The sequence below is a fragment of the Chenopodium album genome, chromosome 17, assembly GCF_948465745.1.
Source record: "Chenopodium album chromosome 17, dcCheAlbu1.1, whole genome shotgun sequence".
Classification (NCBI taxonomy): Eukaryota; Viridiplantae; Streptophyta; class Magnoliopsida; order Caryophyllales; family Amaranthaceae; genus Chenopodium; species Chenopodium album.
The window spans coordinates 49,149,340-49,174,576 of NC_137850.1; the positions used below are offsets into that span (position 1 = coordinate 49,149,340).

Consider the following 25,237-nt stretch of genomic DNA (forward strand, 5'->3'; position numbering starts at 1 on the left):
TGCTACATCATCTGCAGAAGCAGAATACAGGTCGATGGCGACTGTGACATGCGAATTAAAGTGGTTGAAACAACTACTAAGAGCTTTGGGTGTCCAACATCCGAAGGGTATGAATTTATTTTGTGATAGTCAGTCAACTTTGTACATTGCTAAAAATCCGGTATTCCACGAGAGTACGAAACACATTGAGATTGATTTGCATTTAGTAAGAGATGCAATTCAGGAGGGATTAATTTCACCTTCGTATGTTCCTACGAAGGAGCAACTTGCAGACATTTTTACCAAAGCCTTGGAGAAGGCTCAGTTCGAGACACTACTTGCCAAGTTGGGCATTCGAGATCTTCATGCTCCAATGTTGACCCTTATGAGTTTTTGATGATGATGATATGAATTGAGCAAACTTCCATCTAATAAGGATTTTCTAATGTTGTGATGTTTGCAGGTTTAGTAAGCTCGGGGAGTTGAAGTAGGAACTGAAACAAAGGAACTTTAGAAGATCCATGAGGACAAGTAAAGACAGAAGAAGAGTTCCAGAAATGGAACTTCAAGGAGTTTCCTAACAGGAACTTCGCAATGGGTTGTAACGACCTGGTTCCGGTGTAATGTTGGGGAAAACCTCAACAACCAAGGATCAGAGCAGAGCTCGAGATATCAACCGAAAAAGATGGACTTCATAACTTAAAGTTGTATAAAAGATAAGTTTGTTTTGTAGGTTGATGTAAACATATAATTAGTTGTTATGCGTGGAACTTATTAGAAATCAGATAAAGCTTGGCAAACTAAGTAATTCGCAAAAGATAATCATAAGTTTATGAAAAAGTATTCTGTTTGATTTTATCTTTTAAAATCTGATTTACTCGGTTTTATCTTTTTCATAAAACTTTATCTTTTAAATAAAATGAATTTGATTGGATAAAGGTTTTCCTAAAAACGAAATTTAATCTGTTTTAATTTCGGTTTTGAAAAGATAAGATTGAATTTCTGTTTGAACTTATCATTTTGCTAAACCCTACTTTATGAGTTGAGGAACTTCTATAAATATAGAAGTAATACAGCGAAGTAAAATGAGAGTTTTTAGCGTGAAAACCACTTAGTGCTTAAGAGTAAGTTTGCCAAAGGTTTAAGCTTTGTCATTTTGATTTCGGTTTCATGTGTAGCTTTCCATTTATGTGTTAGAGTGCGTCTTTGTGTTGTAATTGGTTTTGGGGTGAGATTGTGAATTCTCTACAAATTCATGTTTGAGTGTATGAGTTTGAATTCTCTGAAATTCAAGTAGTAGTGAGAAAACTTGAGTGTCTCTTGGGTTGCACAGTGAGTAAAAGGAACCTGAGTGTGTCTTGGGTCGGGAAAAAGGAACCCAAGTGTGTCTTGGGTCTGGTAGGATAGGTTCCTATCAAGCGGCAAGTGTCCTTTGTGGAACTTGCGAGAAAGGTCAGTAATAATAGGTTGTACTAGGAGAGTTGTCTATTATAGTGGAGTTTGTTTGAAAGTCCCGAGAAGGGCCGAGGTTTTACTTTTAGTTAGCCCTAGAAGGTTTTCTCGTAAATCTTGTTGTATTCTTTAAGTTCCTTTTATGTTTTGTTTTTAATTTCCGCATAAGTTTCACGATTGGAATCTACTACTATTCACCCCCCCTCTCGTAGTAGTTCATCTAAACTAACATCCAACTTGGGGGGGATGTTAAGATAAGATAGTATCTTTAGGGAATATATCTTATGTGATTATATCGTGCTATCTTTATGTAGGATAGAACTTTCCCTAAGCTAGAAAGATTAGAATCCTACGTTGATTAGGTTTTTATGTGATTGTATAAATATTTGATTGATGATGAATGAAAAGATTAACACTTTGAGATTATTTGGCAAGTAATGTTCTTATACGATTTAGATGTGCAGACACTAACAATTCACAAGGGTTGTTATAATTTACAGTTAGGGAGTGCAAATAGCTCCACATTATGAATATTAATACATTTTATAACCATCCTTCAAAAAGAGAAGAGCATTATGGATAGAAGCTTGAAACCTTCCTATACAAAATGAAGCTACTACACACTTCCTATGTCTTTTAGTTCCCATTCTTCCAAATTTTCAAAGTGGGGCTTGATTAAAATGTAAAGTAGTTATTTTGAAAAGTTTTCATATGTTCTCATGTCTTTTTTTCTACTCCGTATATAGCAAAGGACTAACGATCCTAACTTTCATCACTAGCTAAATAAAAATCAGTAGCAATTACATCTTTAATAATAGACACGCAACATCTTTCTACCCCACACTCTACTAGACTACTCTATAATGCTAATTGCTAAGAACTTGTGACGAGCTAGAGTTTGAGTTGCTTTATTAGCTTCCCTAAAAGCATGTTTAAAAACAACAAGCTAAAAGAACTTAATAAGCTCATGCCTAAAGATGTTTTATTTTTTTGGCAATTACCTTGCGAGTTAATGAAAAAAAAAACCCCTTTAATTACAAAGAACAAAGAGTTCACTCCTACACTCCTATTCCATTCATTCAATTAATGTCTTAAAAATCTCTCTTTGTTACAAAATATTTTGTATTAGGATGAGATCTCTATGATACTGATAGTTTCATACTTTCATTATATATCTTCTTGAAGAGGAGGGTAGGAACAGTACATTAAATTTAATAGAACTAAATTAAGTAGCACATTAAATTTACATGCCTAGGAACACTTATATTCTCACCATTTATGAGTATTACATTTATTTTTTTCAAGCAGGAGGTGGGTGACAGTATCATACCTCTATAATTACATGCTAATAAATAATATCCCCTTATTGGGTATTACCCCATATCTTAAAATAAAATATAATCACATAGATTAATTAAAAAATAAAATAAAATAATAAAAAATAATTTTTAAAAAATAAAAGTCATCCAAGGTACAAGTACACTAGCACCCATGAGCCAAAATCTAAACCTCTAAAACTCTGACTCTCTCATTCTCTCTCTTCCTCTTGAGCTGTGACAACTTTTTGTCAGTGTTTTTGACTCCTCTTTTCTCACAAACCTCTATTGAGTGACCAGTCCATATTTGTGAATTGTGATCTTATATAGATAGAGTTTCTTACTGTACATTTCTTTGTTTTTCTTTGCTACATTACATGACTCTTTTTGATGTTACATTATGTCATCTTATCTTACTTGTATGTTGTTAACTCGTTATTATTAGTTTGCATGCCCATATCACATTCCGTTTATGTCACGTTTAACTGCGAGTTCTGATGAGGTCCGGGGCATTAGTAACGATTAATGTTGATTAATCGATAACAGAACACAACAGAGGAAATAAAAAGTGAAAAAAAAAAAAAAAAAAAAAAATGGAGAAAACAGAGTTTTTTCTCGAGCCCCTTGCCACCCTTACCGAGCTTTGATTCTTCCTGCTGTTACCCTCTTTCTATTTCTCTCTCCTCCCCTACTATTCCTATTTCCCTCCCTAATTTTCTCTCTATTCTTTTTTCCATATTCTTCTTCTTCTTCTCCTGTATTTCTGCCAAAGTAAAAAAGAAAGAGAGAAAGAAGAAAGAAAAACTAGCAGAAACTTCAAGTCTGTATAATTCCTTTTTTTTTTTTTTTTTTTTTTTTTGGGGGGGGGGGGGGTTTCTACTCTCATTTTTGAGTTTGTGTAAAGTTTTAATTTTTTAAAATTATTAAGCTTGTATTTTGCAAAATTAGGAAAAAAAAATGAGTTTTTGGAGAACTTTTATAAGACTGAGTTTGCTTCTCTTAAACCCCAGTTGAGTGAAAGAGTGTTCCCAAACAAGACAAAAAGAAAAAAACACCATTTTTGGAAGAACCTCAAAAACAAAAAAAAAAAAAAAACCCTAAAGCTTTCATCTTTTTTACAAATTAATGATAAAAAAAGAAGAAAAAAGGGGACTAAAATATGGTGCACATTCCTCCAAAATTCCACCTTTTTTGATTTTCTTCTTCTTCTTTTAAAACCCACCATTTTTTTGTTCTTTTATTTAATTTTTCTATTTCCAACTTTCAATTTCTAAAAACAAAAATGGGGTGTGTAGCCTCAAAATTAGAGGAAGAAGAAGTGGTTTCAATTTGTAGAGAAAGAAAGAAGTTAATGAAATTAGCAGTAGAAAAAAGGTATGCATTAGCAGATGCACATTGTAGGTACTGTCATTCACTATATGCAGTTTCAGCTGCTATTAAGCTGTTTGTTGCTAGACATTCAACACCTTCTTCACCATTTTTAATCACTTTCCCACCTCCTAATTGCTCTCCTTCGTCCCAAACCCCGGTACCGGAAGCCGAAAAGGTAATAACAAACCCCATGTTTCTGCAGCAGAACCACCCTTCTCAGCCTACAACCACCACCCAAGAAGCACTCCCCTGTTGTGAATCCCCTGTTTCTTCCTCCGATTCTTCTTTGGAGGAACATTTAGAGGAAAGAGAGCGGATAAATAATTTTGATGCACAAACACGGCAGCAGAACCAGCAACAACAACAGCAGAATCAGCAGCAGCAGCCGCCTTATGGTTATTATTACATGAGTAATATGAGTATGCCAATGTCAATGTCAATGCCACCACCAATGCCATCCCCTCAAAGGGATTATGGTGGGTGGGATTTTTTTAACCCCTTTGCCGGGGTTCGGACTGATGTCATGGATAGTAACGTTAGTGTTGGGGGTGGTTTTGGAGGCGGGTTTCAACGACACCCGGATGATGAATTGAGGGCAGTGAGGGAGGAAGAAGGGATACCTGAATTGGAAGAGGAAAATGTGGGTGTGAGGGAGGATGTGAGTAATGTTGTGAGCAATGTAGTGGAAGAAACCAATGGTTGTGGCAGTAATTGTGGCGGGCGAGGTGAGGGGAATGTAGAGCAAATGGTGGGAGGTGGAGGAGGTGATGTTGTTAAGACAATGGATGGTGGAAATGTGAGGGAAAATGAGAAAGGGTTGACAGTAATTGATACACCAGTTAGAGGAAGAGAGTTGTTGGATGCTTTGAGAGATATTGAGGATCATTTTGTTAGGGCTTTTGATTCTGGTAAAGAGGTTTCTAAGATGCTTGAAGCTAACAAAATGCATATGCAATCTGGTCTTGATGAAATTAAAGGTAATCTTTATTTATTTTTGGATTTTGTGATTGAATTTGTTTGCATTCTTTGACTAATTTGATAGAATGATAAATTATGGTATATGTGTTGAATTATATTTATCTTGGAAATTATGATGGATTTTAAACCCCTGACAATATTTGCTGCAATTATATAAAATTTTCAGCAAATTTGAAAATCTTAGCTAGGAATAGGAAAATGTGGAGATTTGTATTACTGGATATAGCTTTATTCACTGCTTTAGAAGCATGTGAAGTTTAAAGTACTGTTCTTTCTATTCTTTGTGCTATGAAGTTTCTCACTAGGTTCCTGCTGTTAAAATGCAGAAAACTCAACTAAACTGATTCAGGCTATTACATGGCACCGATCGAATACAGCACGGTCTTCTTCTTGTAAGAGTTTAGTAGCATCGAGCTCTAAGAACTCCTCTTCATGGACGGAGTCTAAGAATGATCTCTTTGACGATTATGGTGGCATGTCCGCCGGAAGCCATTCTCTTACCCTGGGAAGGTTGTATGCTTGGGAAAAGAAGCTCTATGATGAGGTCAAGGTAAAGAATCTAAATTGGAAAATTTCCCTTTTAATGATAGATACCTGGATGTTTGAACACAAGCATTTCTGTTTGAAAACAGATTATATGAAAATTTAGCCAGAAAGTTTTGAGAAGTTTAGATGGTAAATTTGATAGGATAAAGTGTAGATTCTCATAATTCTTTTGGTCTGTGTTTGTTAGGCTGGAGACAACATCAGAAAGTTGTATGAAAAAAAATGTGCACATTTGAGAAACAAGGATGTTAAAGGGGATGACTCGTTATCAGTTGACAAGACCAAAGCATCAGTGAAAGATCTCTACTCCCGAATTTTGGTTGCCATCAGACGAGCCGAGTCAATCTCTGAGCAAATTCAGAAGCTTGCAGATGACGAGCTTCAGCCACAGATTACTGAACTCTTGCAAGGGTAAGAAATACAGCCCCCCCCCCCCCCCCCCCTCCCCCCACCCCCCCGCGCGAATCCAAAAATACTAAGTTCTGTAGTGGATTTTCTCACTTCTTCTATGTGTGTTTATAATCCTTTCTTGCTCTGCAGTTTAACTCAGTCATGGAAGATTATGATGGAATCCCATGAAACCCAGAACCACATAATCTATGAGGTTAAGACCTTTGACTGCCCAACATATGGAAAATTCTGCAATGACTCTCACCGGCTTGCAACCCTGCAGCTTGAGGCTGAAATTCAGAACTGGCGGGAATGCTTTGCAGAGTATGTTGCTGCACAAAGATCTTATGTTGAGACTCTTCATGGATGGCTGTCCAAGTTCATTGTCCCAGAGGTTGAATATGGCTCTAAGTCTAAGCGTTTTAACCCACCTCCATATCGAGCTAAAGGTCCCCCCATGTACATGATATGTCGTGATTGGCTAACTTCCATGGAAAATTTGCCTGACAAGGCTGTTTCTGTGGCAATGAAGAGTTTTGTAAGGGATGTCAGGGCATTATGGGTTCAGCAAGGGGAGGAACAAGAGCAAAAGAGAAAAGTTGACAAAATGGCTAAAGAACTAGAGAAGAAGATGATTGCATATCAGAAAGTCGAGGGGAGAATTCAGGAGACTACTAAGCTTTTAGAGTATAATCCTTCAGAAAAGGATGCAGAGAGTCAAGAAGATACCCAACAACAACATCAAGCTGATTCTTTAGCAGAGAAGAAAGATGCATTGGATAATTTCAAGCGTCGATTGGAGTTTGAGAAGGAGAAACATCACAATTACATGGAAGAAACTCAAAGGATTACTTTAAATGGATTCCAAAGTGGATTCTCTTTGATTTTTGACTCCATGGTGCACTTCTCAAAAGGTTCACTAAAAATGTATAACGACTTGGTGAATGACCGGCAAAATTTTGAGAAGGGTGAACAACAGTCAAGCTTTCAAGAAGGTTCCTATGTCAATGAGCACCTCAAGTAAAAATGAGCCGAGGTTGGGTGAAAAGACCTTGAGTATTTTAACAATCAAGGATTCTAGAGTCAGTTTGTACATTAGACTTGCATCGAAGCAGCTCGCTGAGGTGCAGGTTTAGAGTGATTATTAGTTGTTTGCCGTAGGATTGTTTTATTTTTGCGACCTAATTGATAGGAGTGGTGATTGCCCACAATTTTGCTGTAAGACCAAAGAATTCCTGATGTTCACATGTCTCTTTGGCCTAGTAATTTTAGGTTGTTTGTGGCTCCAGGAATTGTCAGGTGGGCATTATTTGTATGTGTATGTAGTACATCTTGGCGTTTTAGTACAAATTGTTACCATCCAACTTTAGCAATGCAACCATACTGTGTGTCTAGGATTATGATACGTAACAGAAAGTTTATCCGCCAATCCAACAAGATTTATAACGGCTCAAATCAAAATCGAATGACTATGAAAAACAGGACTATATGGATCATATTGAGTATTGACCCATTTACACCTAGCCGTCTAAGACTCGGCTACAATAATGTCAACCAGCATAGACAAAGACTCAGGTGAAAGGTAAAACTGTTAATATTCTTATTCTTAGAGAAGGCTCAGGATCCAAAAGGGAAAAAAGGCAGACCTTTTCTTCTCAAGGACCATTCTATTAACACATCTGAAATCATTGAGAAAATATCCCAGTAGCAATAACGGGGGCAAACCATTGGGAATCAAAAGACTCAAAACAGCAACAACTACTAATCACTCTTTTTTAACTGCCTGGTAAAAAACCAGTGTGGAGTAAAACTTTTGCTTCACCCAAAGCTTCAGAGTTTGTGGTAAACAGAGGAAGATTGAAGGTGGTCAGATGGTTCTTGGGTTTTCCTAGGTAAGAGAGGGTCAAAGTTCACATGACTAAGTTGGGTAACCAAGAAATGTTTTTCTTATCATAAGATAATTCGTTTTAAACATTATTTGAAACAAAACAGCTATCCCTAACTCCCTAAAGCAGAGGATACATCTCTCTTTTTTAAATTCTCTTCTAATTTGAATAACAGAATCAACATACAATTTCTAATTTATAATCCTTTGGCGCACAACCAGATTCGAGTAACTTACTACAAATCTCATGCCTCAGCAATGCAGTTCAAAACCGTACGTTTACATAACGAGGCTGATATTCATTATTCTGCTGTAACATTTATAACTCACATGATGCCAGACTTTTCATGCACAAAAGTTCTAGTATGTACTTCTTCCGTCCCCAAAACTTCGACCCTTTTAGCTTAATTTTAGCCCAAAAATGATCAACCCATTTGCATTGAAATACCCAACAATTTACAACAATAGTTGTGCAAAATTAGCTTCCCCATATAAAATTTTGTTTTTTCATGTACTTTTAATACTTTCTCTCTCTACTTTTTTATAAATCCCATGTAAATTTATCTTTCCAATATACTTTTACTTCTTTTTATTTAAATTTCTTAATACCCGCGAAATCAACCCAAAAGGGTCGAAGTTTTAGAGACAGAGGGAGTAACAAGTAAGAAATCCATAGTATTTACTATAAATAATAAGAATTTCTGCTACATTTCCTTTGTACATAACATAAGCTACACATCCTAAAAATGCAAGGATATGTTCGAGCAAAAAGTAAAAACTAGGAGTCTGTAATTTTAAACTGCAAGGCATAATTACAACTTTGTTAGAGCCTACCTAAGATATAGAGAGACCAAAAACTGGGAGAGGATGACAAATTCACTGATAACTGCAGCGGGAGAGTGCAGACCAAGAAACGGAACAATATCTACCTGCAGCCAGTTTTCAACAGCTGAACCAACAACTGCACCAGCAACAAGTCCACCCGCAGTTATCAGAGTTGCTTTCCCTGAAAATACACCAACTTCCAATCAATACTTATAATAACCACACATGAAATAAGTATAGTATGTACTCCGTAGCATTCAATAACAACATGAAGGATGCATTCCCTATAAGCTTAAATAGTTTCAATTGTAATTATGTTCTTGATAAAATCCAGATAATTCCCTAACAATTAGGTAACTACAGCTTTACAAGGGGGAGAGAATATTTTCAATAGTGTCCTAAACAGCTAAACCGATGTGTAACTACACCATGTTCAATTAAAACATTTAGGACAATTTGCCCCTTGTTAGTACCCCAATGGCCCAATCATCCCTAACTATTAAGACAAATAGGCTATTTAATTTTTAATCCAAAAACAACAAATGCTTTGGGAACAACATAATGGTAATTGGGTTCAACTGGAAAGATGTGGGCCAAGTTCCCCAACATCAATTTCTTAATGTGCTTTCTTTCTTTTTAGAGATGAGGTAGGTAATGCAGCACCAACAAAAGAAATCTCCTTTATTCTTTCTTGAATTATTTTATATAATTCTGTGCTGCATTGCATCAATTATGTTGACCCTTCATTACAACAATCCAGAAACAGGTGACTTAGTCTCAAGGTCTTACCCTCCAAATGATAATGGGCCTTTGAAAAAATGTTTTCAAATGAATCTAGAACAAGATATTAGTTACATGTGTTGCAGAAGAGTATAACAGTTACATGTGTTGCAGAAGAGTATATCAGCTACATGAATGAAAATTGATAGTTAAGAGTCACAGTGAGCCATACCTAACTTCACATTCTTTTTCGTCATGAAATATAGGGATGCTCCAAAACTGGTAGCTAGGATAAACCCCGGAACATCTGCCCCAGCCACAGCTCCAGCAGATGATGACGTTCCATTGATATAGGTCAAAACCATCATTGCGCCATAAACACCAGCCTGTAGTCCCAGGTCTGATGCAGCAGGCGTTTCAACTGTAACAGAAGAACCTTTCATTGATGATTGCAGCCACTGAGGCATCGTCCCCATACTAGGAGAGTTAACAGGTTTAACATCAGCAAAGCGAACACTGTTGTTAACAACTTTTCCAGCTCGGCGCTGTGTTAAGCTCTGCATGAGCAACATATCATATGCAGCTTCTACCTAAAAAAACATGAATTAATAATCTCAATTTTGGGTTATAATAGACAATTGCAGCAAGACATGTAAGCGACTAAGGCATAAGCTAGGTCCTTGTTCAGTTTACCTTACAAACGATAAGCAGGTGAGTATTTTCAACTAAGTTCAAACAAGTCACAGTAAAAAGTTAAAAACAAGTCCAGGTGAATTGACATCGGCTTCCATATTTATTTTGCATCTAAAAAGTATAGTTTAGAAAGAAGTTTTCAGGCGAAAAGAATGAAGCCTAAACGTCTATGAGAAGCAACATCAAGGAAAGTTGGTCATGCTTATAGTACTGAGCCAGTGCCAAAATCAACATCAGTCACTCAGGTGGTTGGACTGTTGGAGAAGTGGGTAGAGAGAGGATGTAGTGTTCTGCTACAACATTATGGTAACAGGATTAAGAAAATCTAAACAGATAAACCCAATTATTAGTGGTTCAATATAATAAACCCAAGTATCGAAATATACAGTACAATAAGCATCCAAACTATCAATTTCATTAGTTGGGTTTATCTATATTAATTCTTCCTGAAAAAAACCCTAGGCAATGAGTGGAGACACATTACGCTAAACATTCATGCACTATCTCATATGGAAAGGAGAAACATCTATAACATTCATCGCCGTCTCACAAATTAATAGCCCAAAAGCAAGAAAATGCCCCCACCAATACCAATTCTTTATTTTGTTTTCATCATCACCAAGCACCTGAATCTAGTTTCTATTATCTAATTAGTTAGCAACAAAACCCTCCACTCTCCAAACCAAAACCACAAATTGAAACATGTTTCATTTCCTAGCTACCTGGCTAAGGGCGCAGGCTACCTAAAGAAACATCAACTAAATTGGATTATATCGGAAATCTTCGAGTCAAGATGAGGAAACCAAAGATCATCTTGTTTATAAAAGACAAATATATCTCCACCACTGTCCACATAGCATCCTACATTATCACTTCATAATGAACTGGGGAAACATTATAGAAATTTCAATAGCAACTTATCACAAAAACGGCGAAATCAAGTACTACTTCCAAGCTCCGTAGATGAAATCAGAATTTAGCTAGCCTCATTTCAACACAAACTTATCACAAAAACGGCGAAATCAAGTACTAACTGAATTTATGCAATATACCACATCAAAGATCAAAACCCATCAACAATTAATAACCACATACACACTCCCAAAAAAACATCATCCTCAAAATATAAGGAACAAAAATTCATCATTGTCATTGAAACTAATCATATGTAACAAAATTAAAACTAACTATGATCAACTTAATCCAAAGAAAACCCAGAATCAAAAAACATAATCCAATCATCCAAACAACAAATTATAAATGAATCCAAACACCCAAATCAATAATTTACTCAAATAACAACATAAATTAAACAAAAAAGAAATTGAAATAGTAAAGGTGCTGAAAAATTTACACTTGTTAAACCTGAGCAACAGTTTGAGGGTCATCTTTACAAGAATCTATGATTGAATTTTTGGCACGCAAAATATCATCAAAGGAAGCTCCTTCCGAAACACCCAGAAGCTTCAAAGCGTTCTCCACAGACATCCCAAACGGGGCTGAATCGTCAGCCCGAGACCCGGCCCGAACCAAGGTGGTGCCCGGTGCTAAGGTCCGACGAGAAGGTATAGAGACGGCCCAACAACGTCTGGGCCAACCGGGTTGGGCCGTGGTGCGATGAAATCCGGGGCTAGTGGGCCGCACGGAGAGAGAAGCTGACATTTTTGGTGGTGGATGTTTTTGGCTAGAGAAATTTTGTGAGGCTATAAATATAATTTTTTTTATTTTATGTATTTTTTTGTTTGTTTGAAGAATATAAAAGGGTTGAAGAATATTTAAAAATTATTAAAAAAAAATGTTGGGATTTGATTGAAAACAATGTTGTTTTGTTTTGGATATTGCTGGTTTGATTATGGTTGAGTGTTGTGAGAGGATTCTGCTATACAAGTGTTTTGTGTGTCTGAGAAGGGAGAAGAGATAAAAATATAATGGTGGTCAGTTTCAGCTTATTTGTTTGTGGACCAGCAAATGAAGTATTTTTTTTGTGTTTAGAGAGCCACAAAAGGCGAGGTGAGAATCGATCCCAGGATCCTGGAATCAGAAAGGAAGATCTAACCACTTGAGTTATCCTTTAACTCTCACAAGCAAATGAAGGATAGTTGTGGATTTTATTTTTTTTTTTTTTTTTTTTTTTAAGATGGTAATCGAAAATAAAATTTTGATTCATGTGGCCAATTATATCCTTTTGGGTAAAGGTTTTGACATTGTTGCTGTTAGTGGTAGTGTCATCGACTCATCTTATTTTAACTATTTGTTAAAAAAAAATATGAATAAAAAAAAAAATCAAGGTTTGTGATTTTTTAATTTTTTTTTTTTCTGGTTTCACTTTTTGTGTGATTAGAAAGAGTCCAAGTTGCTTAATTTAGTAGAACTAGTCTAGAAAATGAGGACAAGATTGCTTTGAAGGAAAGGCTAAAAGCCTAAAATAGCCCAAAATGCAAGGTATTCAATCATTCTACTAGGAGGCATTATGGATTAACAAATTGACAAGAATGAGGGGTGATAGATTTCTCTTTGGGTTGGGGGTATTTTGGAGTTTTCAATTGTATGTTTAGGATGATACTTATGAGGTGGGGACATCTTTAGGTGAATAATAATACCATTGCGATTTTTTTTTTTTTTTTTTTTTTTTTTTTTTTTTTTTTTTTTTTTTTTTTTCCCTTTAGCTTATTTTTAGAAATGTAGCCCAATAGTATTTTTTATAGATTCTGCTTGATGTATATTCTTAAATTAAACTATAACTTTTAAACATATACAAAGTATTTAAAATTATAATTATAATTATAGATCATTAAAGTTGAAAGTATGCATCGACTAGTGTAAATATATAAGCGTATGAAATTCATAATTTCACCCAAGGATTGTCAATCTTAAAGGATATTGAATCATTGATTAAAGTTATCATTTCTCCTTTTTATACCATGTATATATCTAATATGACAACTTATGTTATGTTTGTCCTTTTAGCGTGTGTATACTTTTGACCATTAATATAAAGCATAGTAACTACTAGTAATAAAAACTAATTTGATCTGATACCTCAAATCAATCTAAAGTAATCACCAGCATTATCCCCCAAAGTACACGTGTTGCGCTCACATTAAAAAATTTTCCCGCCAAAATTTTTTTTTAAGTTTTTTTCCTTCAACAATAATAAGATAATTGATAAAAAAAAATTAAAGGAGAATACACAACCTAAATTATAGAACAATAACAACTACTTTAAATAAGTAAAATATTTTTTTTTCTAAGCGGAAAATAAAATATTAAAATGTATTCATAATCTATAAATAATACAAAGTAATATATAAATATAATTTTTTTCCTATAAATATCCGAGCGTTGTTCAGGCAAAGAAATAGTGTATATATTAAGATAAACCCATAACATTTTATGCAGTAATATTTGATTTAATATACTCCAAATTAATTTGAAAATTACGATCATTTTTTTTTTTTTTACCGTCAAAAGTTAAAATGATGTATTTAATCTGACATGTAGGCAATACTGAATTGCTCCTCTACACCACTTAACTGTCTTAAGGCTCTAATGAATGAAATTAGTGATTCATGAGCAGTAAACATCAGTGGTGACTGGTGAGGATTGAAGGAAATCAACATAACATGACATAACAATTATTTATTTAAAACAAAAAAAGTGTTCATATAAAAAACTAAAAAGTGTTCATCTGAAAAAAGAAAAAAGATGTTGTCTTGCTTGAAGATCACCCCTTTATTTGTTTCAAATTCATGTAAACATAACAGGAGTAGAAGATTTAGTTGCAGGGCAGAAAGTTCCCAAAATCAGGGCCCACAACCCAAAGAAACCCAGAAGAGAGTTCTGGTTGTTGGGTCGGGTTGGGCCGGCCTCGGTGCGGCCCATCATCTCACTAAACAGGTCTTTCTCTCTCTAAATCTTCTTCATTGAGTGACATTTTGACTTGTTTTGTGTTGAGTTTGATGGATTTTGGATTGTGGTCAATTGAATTTTCAGGGGTTTGATGTTACTGTTCTTGAAGGGGGTGTGGAATCTGGGTTTTCTACTTATACTCCTGATGAAGTTGGAATTCAAGGTATCATGACAGAGTTGTTTGATTGTTTATTTGATTGGCATTTCTACTATTGCAAGTTGTTGCACTGTCCAAACTTCTCATGGTTGTATTAGGAAAGGCGACAACTTTTTCCGGATATCCTTCAAATACAATGAATAAGTTGCAATTGATCCTAGATAAATGGAGGGAGAACTACATTGATAAGTATAATTCTATGCACAAATCTTGTGTATAAATTGCATAAAAATAATGTACATTGGAACTGTATTATTGTTTAAAGTCGAAAATTGGCTTAAGCAACTTGACAGTATGCACATTATTTTGTCTCTTTAGGGTAATAATTTTGCATTTAAGGAACAATTCCGGTGAAATTTTGCAATATCAGAATTGATCATTGCAGTCAGTCAACCAGAATATAAGAATGCCAACCAAATAAACCAATGCGGTGTTAAATTGAGAGGAATATTCAAATTGTTGGTAATTTAATATGATAGTGTCTATATCAGAGAGAGGCTTAAGGATTAAATTGTCTAGCTATCCTGTTGGATGATGTTACATAATACCTTCTCGAGCCTAGAGTGTTGTTGATTTCAGGTTTTTGGTACCCCTACCGCAATATATTCAGCCTTGTTGATGAGCTTGGCATCAAACCATTCACAAATTGGTTGAAATCTGCACAGTACTCTGAGGAAGGATTGGAGGTACTACTGCTGCCACTTTTCATGTGTTTACATACATTACACTAGAAACTGTATTAATTTTTTTTAAGGGAGATTTAAACTATCTGAGGCCAAAATGGACTAAATGGTTAATCATACCAAATAAACCGGATATCTATATATATTCGCTGCTTCAGTCATGTGATCATCTTCTTTGATCACACTTTGATGGTTCTGCAGGTGGAATTTCCAGTATTTCAAGATGTGCCTCAACTGCCTACTCCACTGGGACCTCTAACACAGACCCAAGTACGTTTCAAAGAAGCTGCTATTACATAACTATTGAGCAAATAAAGTTTCTAACTGCATTATGGTGGACAATGCTAAGTTTCACGCTTTCAATACAATTTCTGGCTATTATCTGCAGTTCACGCGGCTACCTCTGGTGGATCGTTTAACATCACTTCCACTATTGGCTGCAGGTAAAGGTTGTTTTGATATCTTGATACAATTACTGTGTGATAGTGTGAATTGTGATGTATGGTGTAGCTGGTTTCTAATGCTAAGTTATGCATCAGGTTTTTGTTTTCTTAAGAACCTTCTTTTTTGTAGTTCTCTATCTAATATCAGATGGAGAAAAAGTTAAGAATTTAAAATCTTTATTGCATTTTGTAAGGCGATGAAAAACTTATTAGGATCCCGTTCTCACTAAGGAGAATCTTAAATAGCATTGAGATGGAATTCATTGATCTGAGACTGGTTTAAGAACAGTATCCATCTCCTTACAAGATGTTAATCATTTGCCAACCAATCAGCTGCACAATTTTCTTTCTGTAAAAACGTGTTTGATATTATATCTGCTGGAATCTAGTCAACAAAAATCTTATATTAGCAACCAAAATTTGCTTTTTTCATTGCATTTTGACTTCTATGTTTATCACATATGTTTTGCAGTGATAGATTTTGACAACACTGATTCAGCATGGAGAAAATATGATCCAAGTGAGAATACCTTTGGTTCTCTGCAAGTACTAGGAATGTGTTACGATATCTTGTTTCCTTCGCACATGAATATTATAGACTGCTCTCCAGGTGTCTCACTTTGGAGTTTCTATTTTCAACTCAGTTACTGCAAGAGAGCTTTTAAGACAATTTGGATGCTCGGAGAAGCTGTACCGAAATATTTTAGAGCCATTGCTTGAAGCGCGTTTGTATGCACCTACTGAGCAAATCAGTGCAGCTGCCACTCTGGCTGTGCTCTACTACTATGTCATTGCTCATCAGGTTTGATTTCTAAAGTTCTATAGAAACAATATGTTATATGCTTATATCCAGAACATGCTCAGCTTGTTGAGTTAGGAAGAACATGATCATAAAATATCAAACATGTTTATTACAAATTTATATTGCTCCTTGTACTGTAATTACTATTGGAACTCAGCTTCTTTCTTTTCTTTTGTTATTGATGATCTGTTTGTGCTTCTGAACTCTTCTCTGAAATGAGGCAGGAAAATTCTGACAAGTTGCTGTGTCGCGGAAGTGTGAAAGAAAGAATATTTGAGCCATGGAGGGAATTGTTGAAAAGCAACGGGTGTGAATTTCGTAGAGGCAGAGGAGTTACAGATTTCTTCTTCAGTGAAGAAACAGGTTGTATTTCAGAAGTACTTTGCGGGAATGACAGAATAAAGGCTGATGCAGTGATCTTGGCTGTGGGTATCTCTAACCTTCAGGAAATCATACAAAGAAGGTCTGTTATATACTCCCTTAATCTGATACTGAAATGTTTCATTATTAATGCTCTTACTTAGATTTCAATCCTGATATATCTGTGGTGGACTGATGGGAAAATCCTTTTTGGAGGTGGTTCATGTCCAGTTAATACTTTAGCTGTATATTACAGCATTTGTCTTCAAGCTGTTAAATTACTCGAGTGTTTTGCAAATTTGACTTAATCAAATTGTTCTGCTTCATTTACTATCTGTACTGTAAAGATTTGCAGTATTAACTGTTTAACTGGCTTCCCCATCTTTTTTTAGTTCAGCATTATGTATGAGGGAAGAGTTCCTGAAAGTTCTGAACTTGGCTTGTGTTGATGCGCTTTCTGTTAAACTACGTCTTGATCAAAAGGTACAAGCCACACTATTCCATTCTGTATCAACCTAATTCTTTCTTTTTTAAGTGTGTACTGAGTAGCAGTTTGGATACCCTTCAACTCTGTTGTTTCTAGGGCCACACAATTTTAACAGAAATTGAACATACATTACATTCCCTGTTAAACAAGCCTGGGCTATATGGCTTTGAGGTGGAACCTCCGGACTTTATATTTTCAATATGGTACAGCCGATCCCACTTATGGGATTAAGGCTTTGATTGATTAATTGATTGAATATTGTCAATATGGTATTGTTCTGATGTTCATTATACATCTACTGTACTGATTGGTGCTATATAAACTTATGTTCACAGAGACTGATCTCCTTTTTCTCACATGCTGCTAGATTACCATTCCGAAAGCATGCAACGCCTGCTCGGGATTTGATGCATTAAGTGGGTGGACTTTCTTTGACTTGAATGCTATCTATGAGGAGCATGAAAATGATGAAACGACAATCTTACAGGCTGACTTTGTAAGTATATAACATAGATTCCTTTACCACATCTTGAGCAGATACATATTCAGAAAATTAATCTAGTAATATGCATATATTATAGTCTGCCCATGTAATGCTACTTGTTGCAGTATCATGCAAATGCACTCTTGCCCCTGACCGACGAACAAATCTCAGCCAAAGTCATGTCTTTCCTTTCAAGATGCATTAAAGAACTTGCAGATGCTCGAATCATTGACAAGGAGATTAAACGATTTCCAAACTCCTTGACTCATTTTTTCCCAGGTCAGTTTCTATGCTAGAACTTAGAAGATACTCTGCCCGTAAGTTATACTCACACATATGATAATACAGTAGTACAGTGGACAATGGTGGGGAAAAATGTTCACATTTCCTAAATTTATTTGGTTTGTGATTGAATTTAATAATATGGCGTAAAAAGATAGAAACAATCAAACAACACAGCAATTATAAAGGGTCCTGTAAGATCAAATGTTATCGATTATTATGACTCATGAGGGGATGAGATAATGTGATTACTAATTCCAACGAAAGGAGTAAACCGTGCCCTCTATTTCTACAGTGTTAGAGAAAAGTTTTATGTTCAAAGATTTCCTGTCAAATCAGTCTTGCAATGGCTAACGATTGGTATTTTCTGCTCAATCGATCAAAAGGATCTTACAAGTACTCAATGCGCGGGTCAACTTCTTTCCCAAATTTGTTCATGGCAGGAGATTGGATAATAAACAGACATGGTTCGTGGTCACAGGTATAAAATCCACCACACTTGTAACTCATATGACTACGAGTGATCGAGTATAGGCCACAGCTCTTATTTCCTAATCTTTTGGCAGGAGAAATCCTATGTGACCGGACTTGAGGCTGCCAACAGGGTGGTGGATTATCTAGAGGAAGGAAGTTTTGCAAAGATTATTCCGATTAAGGAGGATGAACCTCATATAGAAACACTTCGGAATCTGAACAGAAGTTTAAATGAGTTCAGAGCTCAGCTTCCTTGGTCCAGTTATCTCCTTCAGTGAGAAGATTATACCGACATAGTACTATAAGCTAAAATGTTATATACAACCATACCTTGCCTGTTAATAAATTCTCTCATGTTTGTCCTGATGTACAGGTTTTAAAGTTCTGTTGAATATTTTGTACATGATGTAATCAGTTTATTAAAAAAAAAAATGAAATGAAAACTGTCGTTTATAATACTGCAGCAATTGATACATATACTGTAAAATAAGCTTTAAGTACTTTTAAGAGTTGAATCATGGGGACGAACATTGCTCAATACTTCGGGAAAAGCTTCTGTTCAAGGTAAGATACAGGCAAACCAGACATACTATACCCACAGCCTTACCTCTGAATGACCCTTGATCACGATACGAACAGTCTTCATCATAATAAGAAGCAAGAGAGCTTAACGAGCCATTACCATTTCATTCATTGACATCAAAAGCCTAAAAAGACTGAATCTTTCAGGAAATTTTGTCAAGAACTACCAATTAAAACGCGTGTTTTGAAAACAACTACCTATTAAAAATTTCTTTTAAAAAAATTACCACAAAATTGTAAAAAGTTTAAGTAGCACTACCACTCTAATAATTCCATCTAAAATATTCGGCATGTAGGTTGCACTTTTTACCTTTAACTCATAAAATCACAATCTAAATTGACTAAATTACCCTTCATAAAGGTAAAAAGTGAAACCCAAATGCCGAAAATTCTAGCCAAAATTGTTAGAGTGATAGTGCTACTTAAACTTTTTACAACTTTATGGTGGCTCTTTTTAAAAAAAAAAATTAAGTTGTTTTCAAAACACGTCTTTAACTGGTAGTTGTTGACAAAATTTCCAATCTTTCAACTTCATTTGAAATAAGACAAATTAAACAAGAATAAGGATAAACTTAGCTAGCAATCTAGCATCATTCTTAACTCAAAGCCATAAAATTGGACATATAACCATTACTCATTACTTCTGTAGTTCCTTGTAGGTTGCCTAGCCTACTTGCCCTGTTGCCGACAATTACATATAAACCATATCCTTATCAATGATGCTTATGTACCATCATTTCTCTATTATAATGAAATGAGAGCTTCACTAAACCATTTATTGCGTATTTGAGAAACATTACTCTTAATTACAGAAATAGGAAACACAAGTACATAAAACAGGAAAAATATTTATCATATAATAATTACCAGAAAAAAGGGAACAAAATCAGAGATCGTATTTCAATTCAATTTCATCCAGCTTTCGATGTTCTTACAACAGTAGGCAAAACAACTTTACTAAGATCAGCAGGATAGGGAGTCCACAACCCGAATCCTCCTCTACTTTCTCTCAAAGCACTATTCTTCTTGAACTCACTCAAAGACTTCACCCACTCAACCTTTGACGAATGCTCTCGAGTGTGGGGATGCAAGATAAATAGTGCATTATACTCACAATTTGGGAACATATAAAACTTGAACTTATCTTTCAGCCTATAAACAACATAGCCAAAGCTCAACTGGTCTCTTGGTGTGAAGAGATGAACCTCATTGAACCATAAGCAGCTAAATAGATTGTTCAAAGCAGTATGCTCCCGGATGATAATTGCTCCTTCAGGCACATCTGCAGAGTGTAAGCACAAGTCAGCAAGAAAATTTTTCTTTAGTAGACAAAACCCATATATAAGGCTAGATTAGTAGATTTCCATTCACAAACTTTGTTAAATTAAACTACAATTTTAATTGAAATTAATACTCGCTCTATCCCAATATAATTGTCACAGTTATTTTTGTGTTCAAAACAAGTGAAACCTTCTTTTCTTCACACATGGACCCTCCTCTCTTTTTTTTCATCATTCTAAAATCATAGATTCCCATCTCTCCCTTTTCCTTAATGATCAAGGCAATGCTTCGATTACATAAGGATATTAGGATGGGAGGAAGTAGCAAAAGTGAAAAACAAAAGAAAGAGAAGTAAACTATAGAGTGCCCATATTTTTGTGTCAAACAGGGAATGACTGCAGTTATATTGTATCTATATAATCACATCATTAACAGATATGAACTACTAATAAGAAAATGCATTACAATAAAATAGCTAAAATCATTTTATCATATTTGAGCTATGGTGACGCTCAAAATCATCAAATGACTCAACAAGGGCAAATAAAGTTCATGTAAAGTGTATATTTCAATCGATTGATTAATTCAACTGAGTATTTATCTTTAGTCATGAGTGTTTTGAACATATTGCTCATGGCACATATTGAATTAATGAACCCTTTTTCAAAAGTACTCCGTATCAAGGTATGCAACCAATACAGCATATCCAAAAAGAATCAAATAAAGGTGAAGGACATGACAAGTCTTTTTGGTTTCATTCTTACCACTAGGATTTCTTTTCAACGGACTCCAAGGCTCCATTCCTTCGTAATAGTAAATTTTCATATGAAGATCAATAAGTGGTCGAGCATATCGCTTCCTACGCTTGTTTGCATCAGCTTCCTCAAATACATTACGATGATGCTTGTGCTGTGCAATAGCATATGTATTCTTGCCTCGCCACAAGTACCTGCAAATGACAAACAAAAGACTTAAAAGGTGCATCACTAGAAATTCCAATAATAATATACAACCCCCGCCCTTTTCCAAATCACCACACAAGCAAGCAGAAGTTCATAGACATGCACAGTGCAGTGCAGCCAAATTAAGCATTTTATAGCTACAAGGAATGGCATGAACCTTCAGATTTCATAGTAAATTAACAAACTGCCTTAGTGGATGACAGAAAGTGATCTCAGATAGGCATATCAACTATAGTTATTGCTAAACTTCACATCACCAATACAGCTAGATTTTTTTCTTTTAATTATTATGTTGTAAATTACACTCGAACAAGAACTCCAATTACTTGTTTTCTTTTGGTATTAGCAGAGACCTCTCGGTGAGACCTAGTAAACTACTAGAAATGACTTCTTTTTTTTTTTTTTTTTTTTTTTTAATCTAAAAAGAACTTATGTTTCAAAGAGCCAGTTACTGTATAGTTGTCAGAAGAGGTCCTGCTCTTAGCTTTGACGCTCAGTCTATGTTGTGTGCTCCTGTGTCTCGGGAAAAAAGCTATACCTCTCCAACATAAGTAGTGGATCAACTATAAGCTCCATTTTACCATCAATCCAGATGCTATACTGCGTCTCTGGAAACAATCTGTGTACTAATATTTTAGGAACCTTCCCATTTCTCCTGGGTTCATCGTATGGTTGATGCTTCAGAAGGACAAGACGCCAGATCCCTACCCAATGGCCCCCATCAGTATCCACTCTTACAGAGACATTACTCTTGATGAAGTCAAAGGACTTCTCATCGACCACCATAAGAAAACAGAAGAGCTTTTGTGATCGAGCACTGATATTAGAAGGTTGATGTGGTGTATCATATCCATCAAATATACCGGATGCAACAACAAACCTACACTTCTTGGCATACTGTATATCTTTTGGATCCATATCATCACCACCATTATGCATAAACCCGCAATGGACCTGAAATATAAAGAGTGATCAATAATTGGAAACAAGATCAAAGTTATAAGCTTATAAATTAATACAATTGACAGAAGATTATCAGTGCCCTTTCTTTATACAATTATATTCCAGTTATCAGCTCACTTTAGATGCTTCTATTATAGCACTGCCATAAAGGGAGAGAAGTCTAAAACTAAAAGCTTCAAAGTTCAAACACCATGCTCTATGCTTCATTTTCTTAGTAGTGAAATTTTAAGAGGAAACTAAAAAGGAAGTGATTCCAGGAAGCAGAGCAAGGCTCCTTGGCCAGAAAAATCCACTCAGAAGTTGTAATAACATGGTCCACTAGAGCCTATATATCTGAGAAGTGGCTTTGTGTCTTCATTGCTTAAGATAGGAAGCAAAAATGATGAAAAAGAGGATACTCCAACAAAGATCTATTGGACTATTGGAGTAAGATTAGGGGTTGAAACCCATCAGTCCTTGGATTTCTGAGTCAATTAGCAAAGACCCTCCTCTTCCCCCAACAAAAAACTGAGCAAGCAATAGAGCACCAATTAAGCTAAGCATCAGTTCTTTAATAAACATCAATCTTTTTCCTTTTCATTTTAAGGGTTGAAACAAGCAAATAATTTGAATTAAAAAACATTTTATCCAAGAAGTGATCACAATTCACCCAACAAACTAGCATTTATGCACATCAATCTAGCTCACCTTCATTTTTGGCTTCAATTTAAAACTATCCTGTCTCTGTGCCCAGCTTATATTCCCTCCAAATAAAGGGGTTGAATTTGATACACTATCCGTTTCTTCATCCTCCACAATATAGGTTAGGTTTTGCACAATGGTATCAGGTGTCTTCACCTTTGGTATAACTATTGCATCAGGGTCATCAACCACAGGAATAGAACAGCCTAAATAACAGAAGAGCATGTCAATTAAGTTAATGCCAATTTAATAGTTAAATGAACTCCAATAAGAAGATGGTCAGACACTTACGATGTGGCGGTCTTGGTACAAATCCCATGGAGTCTAGCATGATAAATACTTTTCCCTCTCTATTACACATAGCTGCACTTTAAACAATAAAGGACTCAGCACAATATGAAGAAAGGGAAATCATGGTTATGGAAATACCAAGGAGAAGCCAACACATGCTCTATTTAACACATTTTTTTGCTAAAATGTGTTAAAAGAACCCCACCTCCCCCTTCAAATGTAAGTCCTATGTAGTTCTTTTGAACGAACTTTGCATGCAAGCTAACACCTTTCCTAAGAATAGTGGACTGATAGAGAGAGTAAAGGTGTGACCCAACGATCATAAAGGGTATTCAGTGAATGTGTTATGAGGGTTGCCACAATATGAAGGTTATTCTAGTATCAACAGCTCATCCTGCAACATGCCAAGTTTCCATGCTTACCCGGCATATCTCATAAGTTACAGGTGAAATTACTTCCTTAAACATGCAAAGATTTACTGTAAGCAAACACAAAATCCACCTGGGCCAGTAAAGTCCTTGCCTTCATTCTTGTGAAGTCTTAATTGAGTGCCATGAATGACAATGCAGGTCCATATGAACAGTAAAAGTCTATATTTACTTATTTTCCAAGTCAACTCTAATCTCCAATGAAAAAATGAACTCCTAAATTACTACATCTCATTCTTAACAGCCACCATAAAAAAGAGCTAGTTCCTGAACTACTACAAGCAAGCAATTTAGCAAGAAAGAAACATCAAAAAGATGACATTTGAAACATAAGTGAACCTTTAGCTTTAATCAATCCATAAAAATAAAGCTGGATGATACCTGAAAAGAAAACAATGGAAGATTGACATGACCATATATGAACTAACAGTACAGAAAGAATGAGCATCATCCAAACCACGCCACCAACAAGCAGCAACCGAATAAAACCCTTTTTCCACAACATCCTCATTGGGTACTCAGCTGATAACCTACCGGATGAAAAGAATCCCTCTTCAGGATCTGCAACAACAAGCAAATCACCAACTTTTCACCATGAAAAATAGATAACAATACTTAAAGGTACACAAAACAATGCAGAAATTACCCTTATCTTTCTGATTAAGAGCCTCAGGGTCAGCCCTACGGCTCGGCCGCTGTGATACTGATCTTTGATAATTAGCCTCCATTGTTATCTTCCCTCAACTTCTTACCATTCCCCCAGAAACCCTGATCACAAAAAGCACCCTGAGCACAATAAACTCTGATTCAAAAACAAAAACCTAAATGTTTTACTTAATTCAAGACAATAGAAGGTGATGTAACCATTTAACCACTTCAAACTAATCACATACTGGGTATTGTGCTAATATGTATGAGAAAAATAGCATTTAATTAAATATTACAGGTATAAGTAAGAAACTTTATTGGTTTTATGTTGAATGCTGATTAATTTTCAATCTTCAAGAAAAGAATGATACACCCAATTCATATACTCATGCCATTTACAAACCCATAAACTAGGCATTGCCATTGTTATGGGAAAGAGCAATAAATCACTTAATATTAAGGGTAAAAAGCATGCAATTTAATAGAATCTTTAAATGATTACAAGAAAAAACTAACAATGAATAATCAAACCCCACAAATAAAAATAATAAATTCTATGAGAATGAATGATTTATTCATTAGAATAGAATCTAAGTAACAACCCAGATCTAAGGACATATAAAGTGTGAAGTTACTTACAAGAAGTATGAATGTCGAATATTATGCGATAGTTTGGAGTAATTGGGGATCCAAGACTCTTTTAATTCGATTGATAGAGTAATTTTTAAAGAACTCATGCACTCCTCACTCCGCAGGTGAAATTTCCCTTTCTTTTCTCTTGATTCTTGAATGTAAGAAATTTTTTATTTTCCCCCTTTATGTCTTCTTAATTTTTTAATTTTACAACTTCTATTAGAGGAAATGGAGAAAATACCTGTTAATATGCCATATTAACAGGGCTTGTTTATATGAGGGGCTCAGCGTCATTTCCGCTTCACTATTAAGGGCAAAGTCGTAAAGATGTAGAAAGCCAGAAAGTCACACTAACAGCTAACTACCGGCGTTAAATGTTTCAAATAGTTTCCCCCCGTTTCAACACCTTCCGTATTCGTGACTCCATACTCAGTCGAACATTTAGGTTTGCAACAGCTTAGACGCTGCAATTTCAGATCATCATCGTCCACAACTCCGGAGTTCGGCCCTTAGTTTTGAATTCAAATGTATT

General features: G+C 35.5%; 4 protein-coding genes across 7 annotated transcripts; 2 read left to right on the plus strand and 2 right to left on the minus strand.

The window, feature by feature from the left end:
* Positions 1 to 3,907: 3,907 nt before the first annotated feature.
* LOC145588365 (protein ALTERED PHOSPHATE STARVATION RESPONSE 1-like) lies at positions 3,908 to 7,362 on the plus strand. Its single transcript, XM_081645006.1, has 4 exons — positions 3,908 to 5,095; positions 5,423 to 5,646; positions 5,830 to 6,053; positions 6,183 to 7,362. The coding sequence occupies exons 1-4, from the start codon at positions 4,030 to 4,032 to the stop codon at positions 7,054 to 7,056; spliced, it is 2,388 nt and encodes a 795-aa protein (XP_081501132.1). The 5' UTR covers positions 3,908 to 4,029; the 3' UTR covers positions 7,057 to 7,362.
* Positions 7,363 to 8,579: 1,217 nt separating this feature from the next.
* LOC145590065 (protein CHAPERONE-LIKE PROTEIN OF POR1, chloroplastic-like) lies at positions 8,580 to 12,064 on the minus strand. Its single transcript, XM_081646804.1, has 3 exons — positions 11,521 to 12,064; positions 9,695 to 10,052; positions 8,580 to 8,923 (listed from the first exon to the last, which is right to left on the minus strand). The coding sequence occupies exons 1-3, from the start codon at positions 11,815 to 11,817 to the stop codon at positions 8,748 to 8,750; spliced, it is 831 nt and encodes a 276-aa protein (XP_081502930.1). The 5' UTR covers positions 11,818 to 12,064; the 3' UTR covers positions 8,580 to 8,747.
* Positions 12,065 to 13,688: 1,624 nt separating this feature from the next.
* Positions 13,689 to 18,692, plus strand: LOC145590066 (uncharacterized). Of its 2 annotated transcripts, XM_081646805.1 has the most exons (13): positions 13,690 to 14,052; positions 14,149 to 14,227; positions 14,801 to 14,907; positions 15,106 to 15,174; positions 15,293 to 15,347; positions 15,820 to 15,867; positions 15,992 to 16,149; positions 16,374 to 16,612; positions 16,902 to 16,992; positions 17,364 to 17,492; positions 17,606 to 17,759; positions 18,149 to 18,243; positions 18,329 to 18,692. In XM_081646805.1, exons 1-13 carry the CDS (start codon positions 13,861 to 13,863, stop codon positions 18,512 to 18,514), a joined length of 1,602 nt encoding a protein of 533 aa, XP_081502931.1. In that variant the 5' UTR covers positions 13,690 to 13,860; the 3' UTR covers positions 18,515 to 18,692. The 2 variants fall into 2 exon arrangements, with proteins under 2 accessions (XP_081502932.1, XP_081502931.1); XM_081646806.1 differs by lacking the exon at positions 18,329 to 18,692 and having other exon boundaries at positions 13,689 to 14,052; positions 18,058 to 18,192.
* Positions 18,693 to 19,695: 1,003 nt separating this feature from the next.
* LOC145588366 (putative hexosyltransferase MUCI70) lies at positions 19,696 to 24,844 on the minus strand. Of its 3 annotated transcripts, XM_081645007.1 has the most exons (8): positions 24,712 to 24,844; positions 24,071 to 24,192; positions 23,806 to 23,985; positions 22,997 to 23,068; positions 22,712 to 22,911; positions 21,600 to 22,015; positions 20,864 to 21,048; positions 19,696 to 20,100 (listed from the first exon to the last, which is right to left on the minus strand). In XM_081645007.1, exons 2-8 carry the CDS (start codon positions 24,150 to 24,152, stop codon positions 19,730 to 19,732), a joined length of 1,506 nt encoding a protein of 501 aa, XP_081501133.1. In that variant the 5' UTR covers positions 24,153 to 24,192; positions 24,712 to 24,844; the 3' UTR covers positions 19,696 to 19,729. The 3 variants fall into 3 exon arrangements, with proteins under 3 accessions (XP_081501133.1, XP_081501134.1, XP_081501135.1); XM_081645008.1 differs by lacking the exon at positions 24,712 to 24,844 and having other exon boundaries at positions 24,071 to 24,210; XM_081645009.1 differs by lacking the exons at positions 24,071 to 24,192; positions 24,712 to 24,844 and having other exon boundaries at positions 22,997 to 23,073; positions 23,806 to 23,979.
* Positions 24,845 to 25,237: the final 393 nt, after the last annotated feature.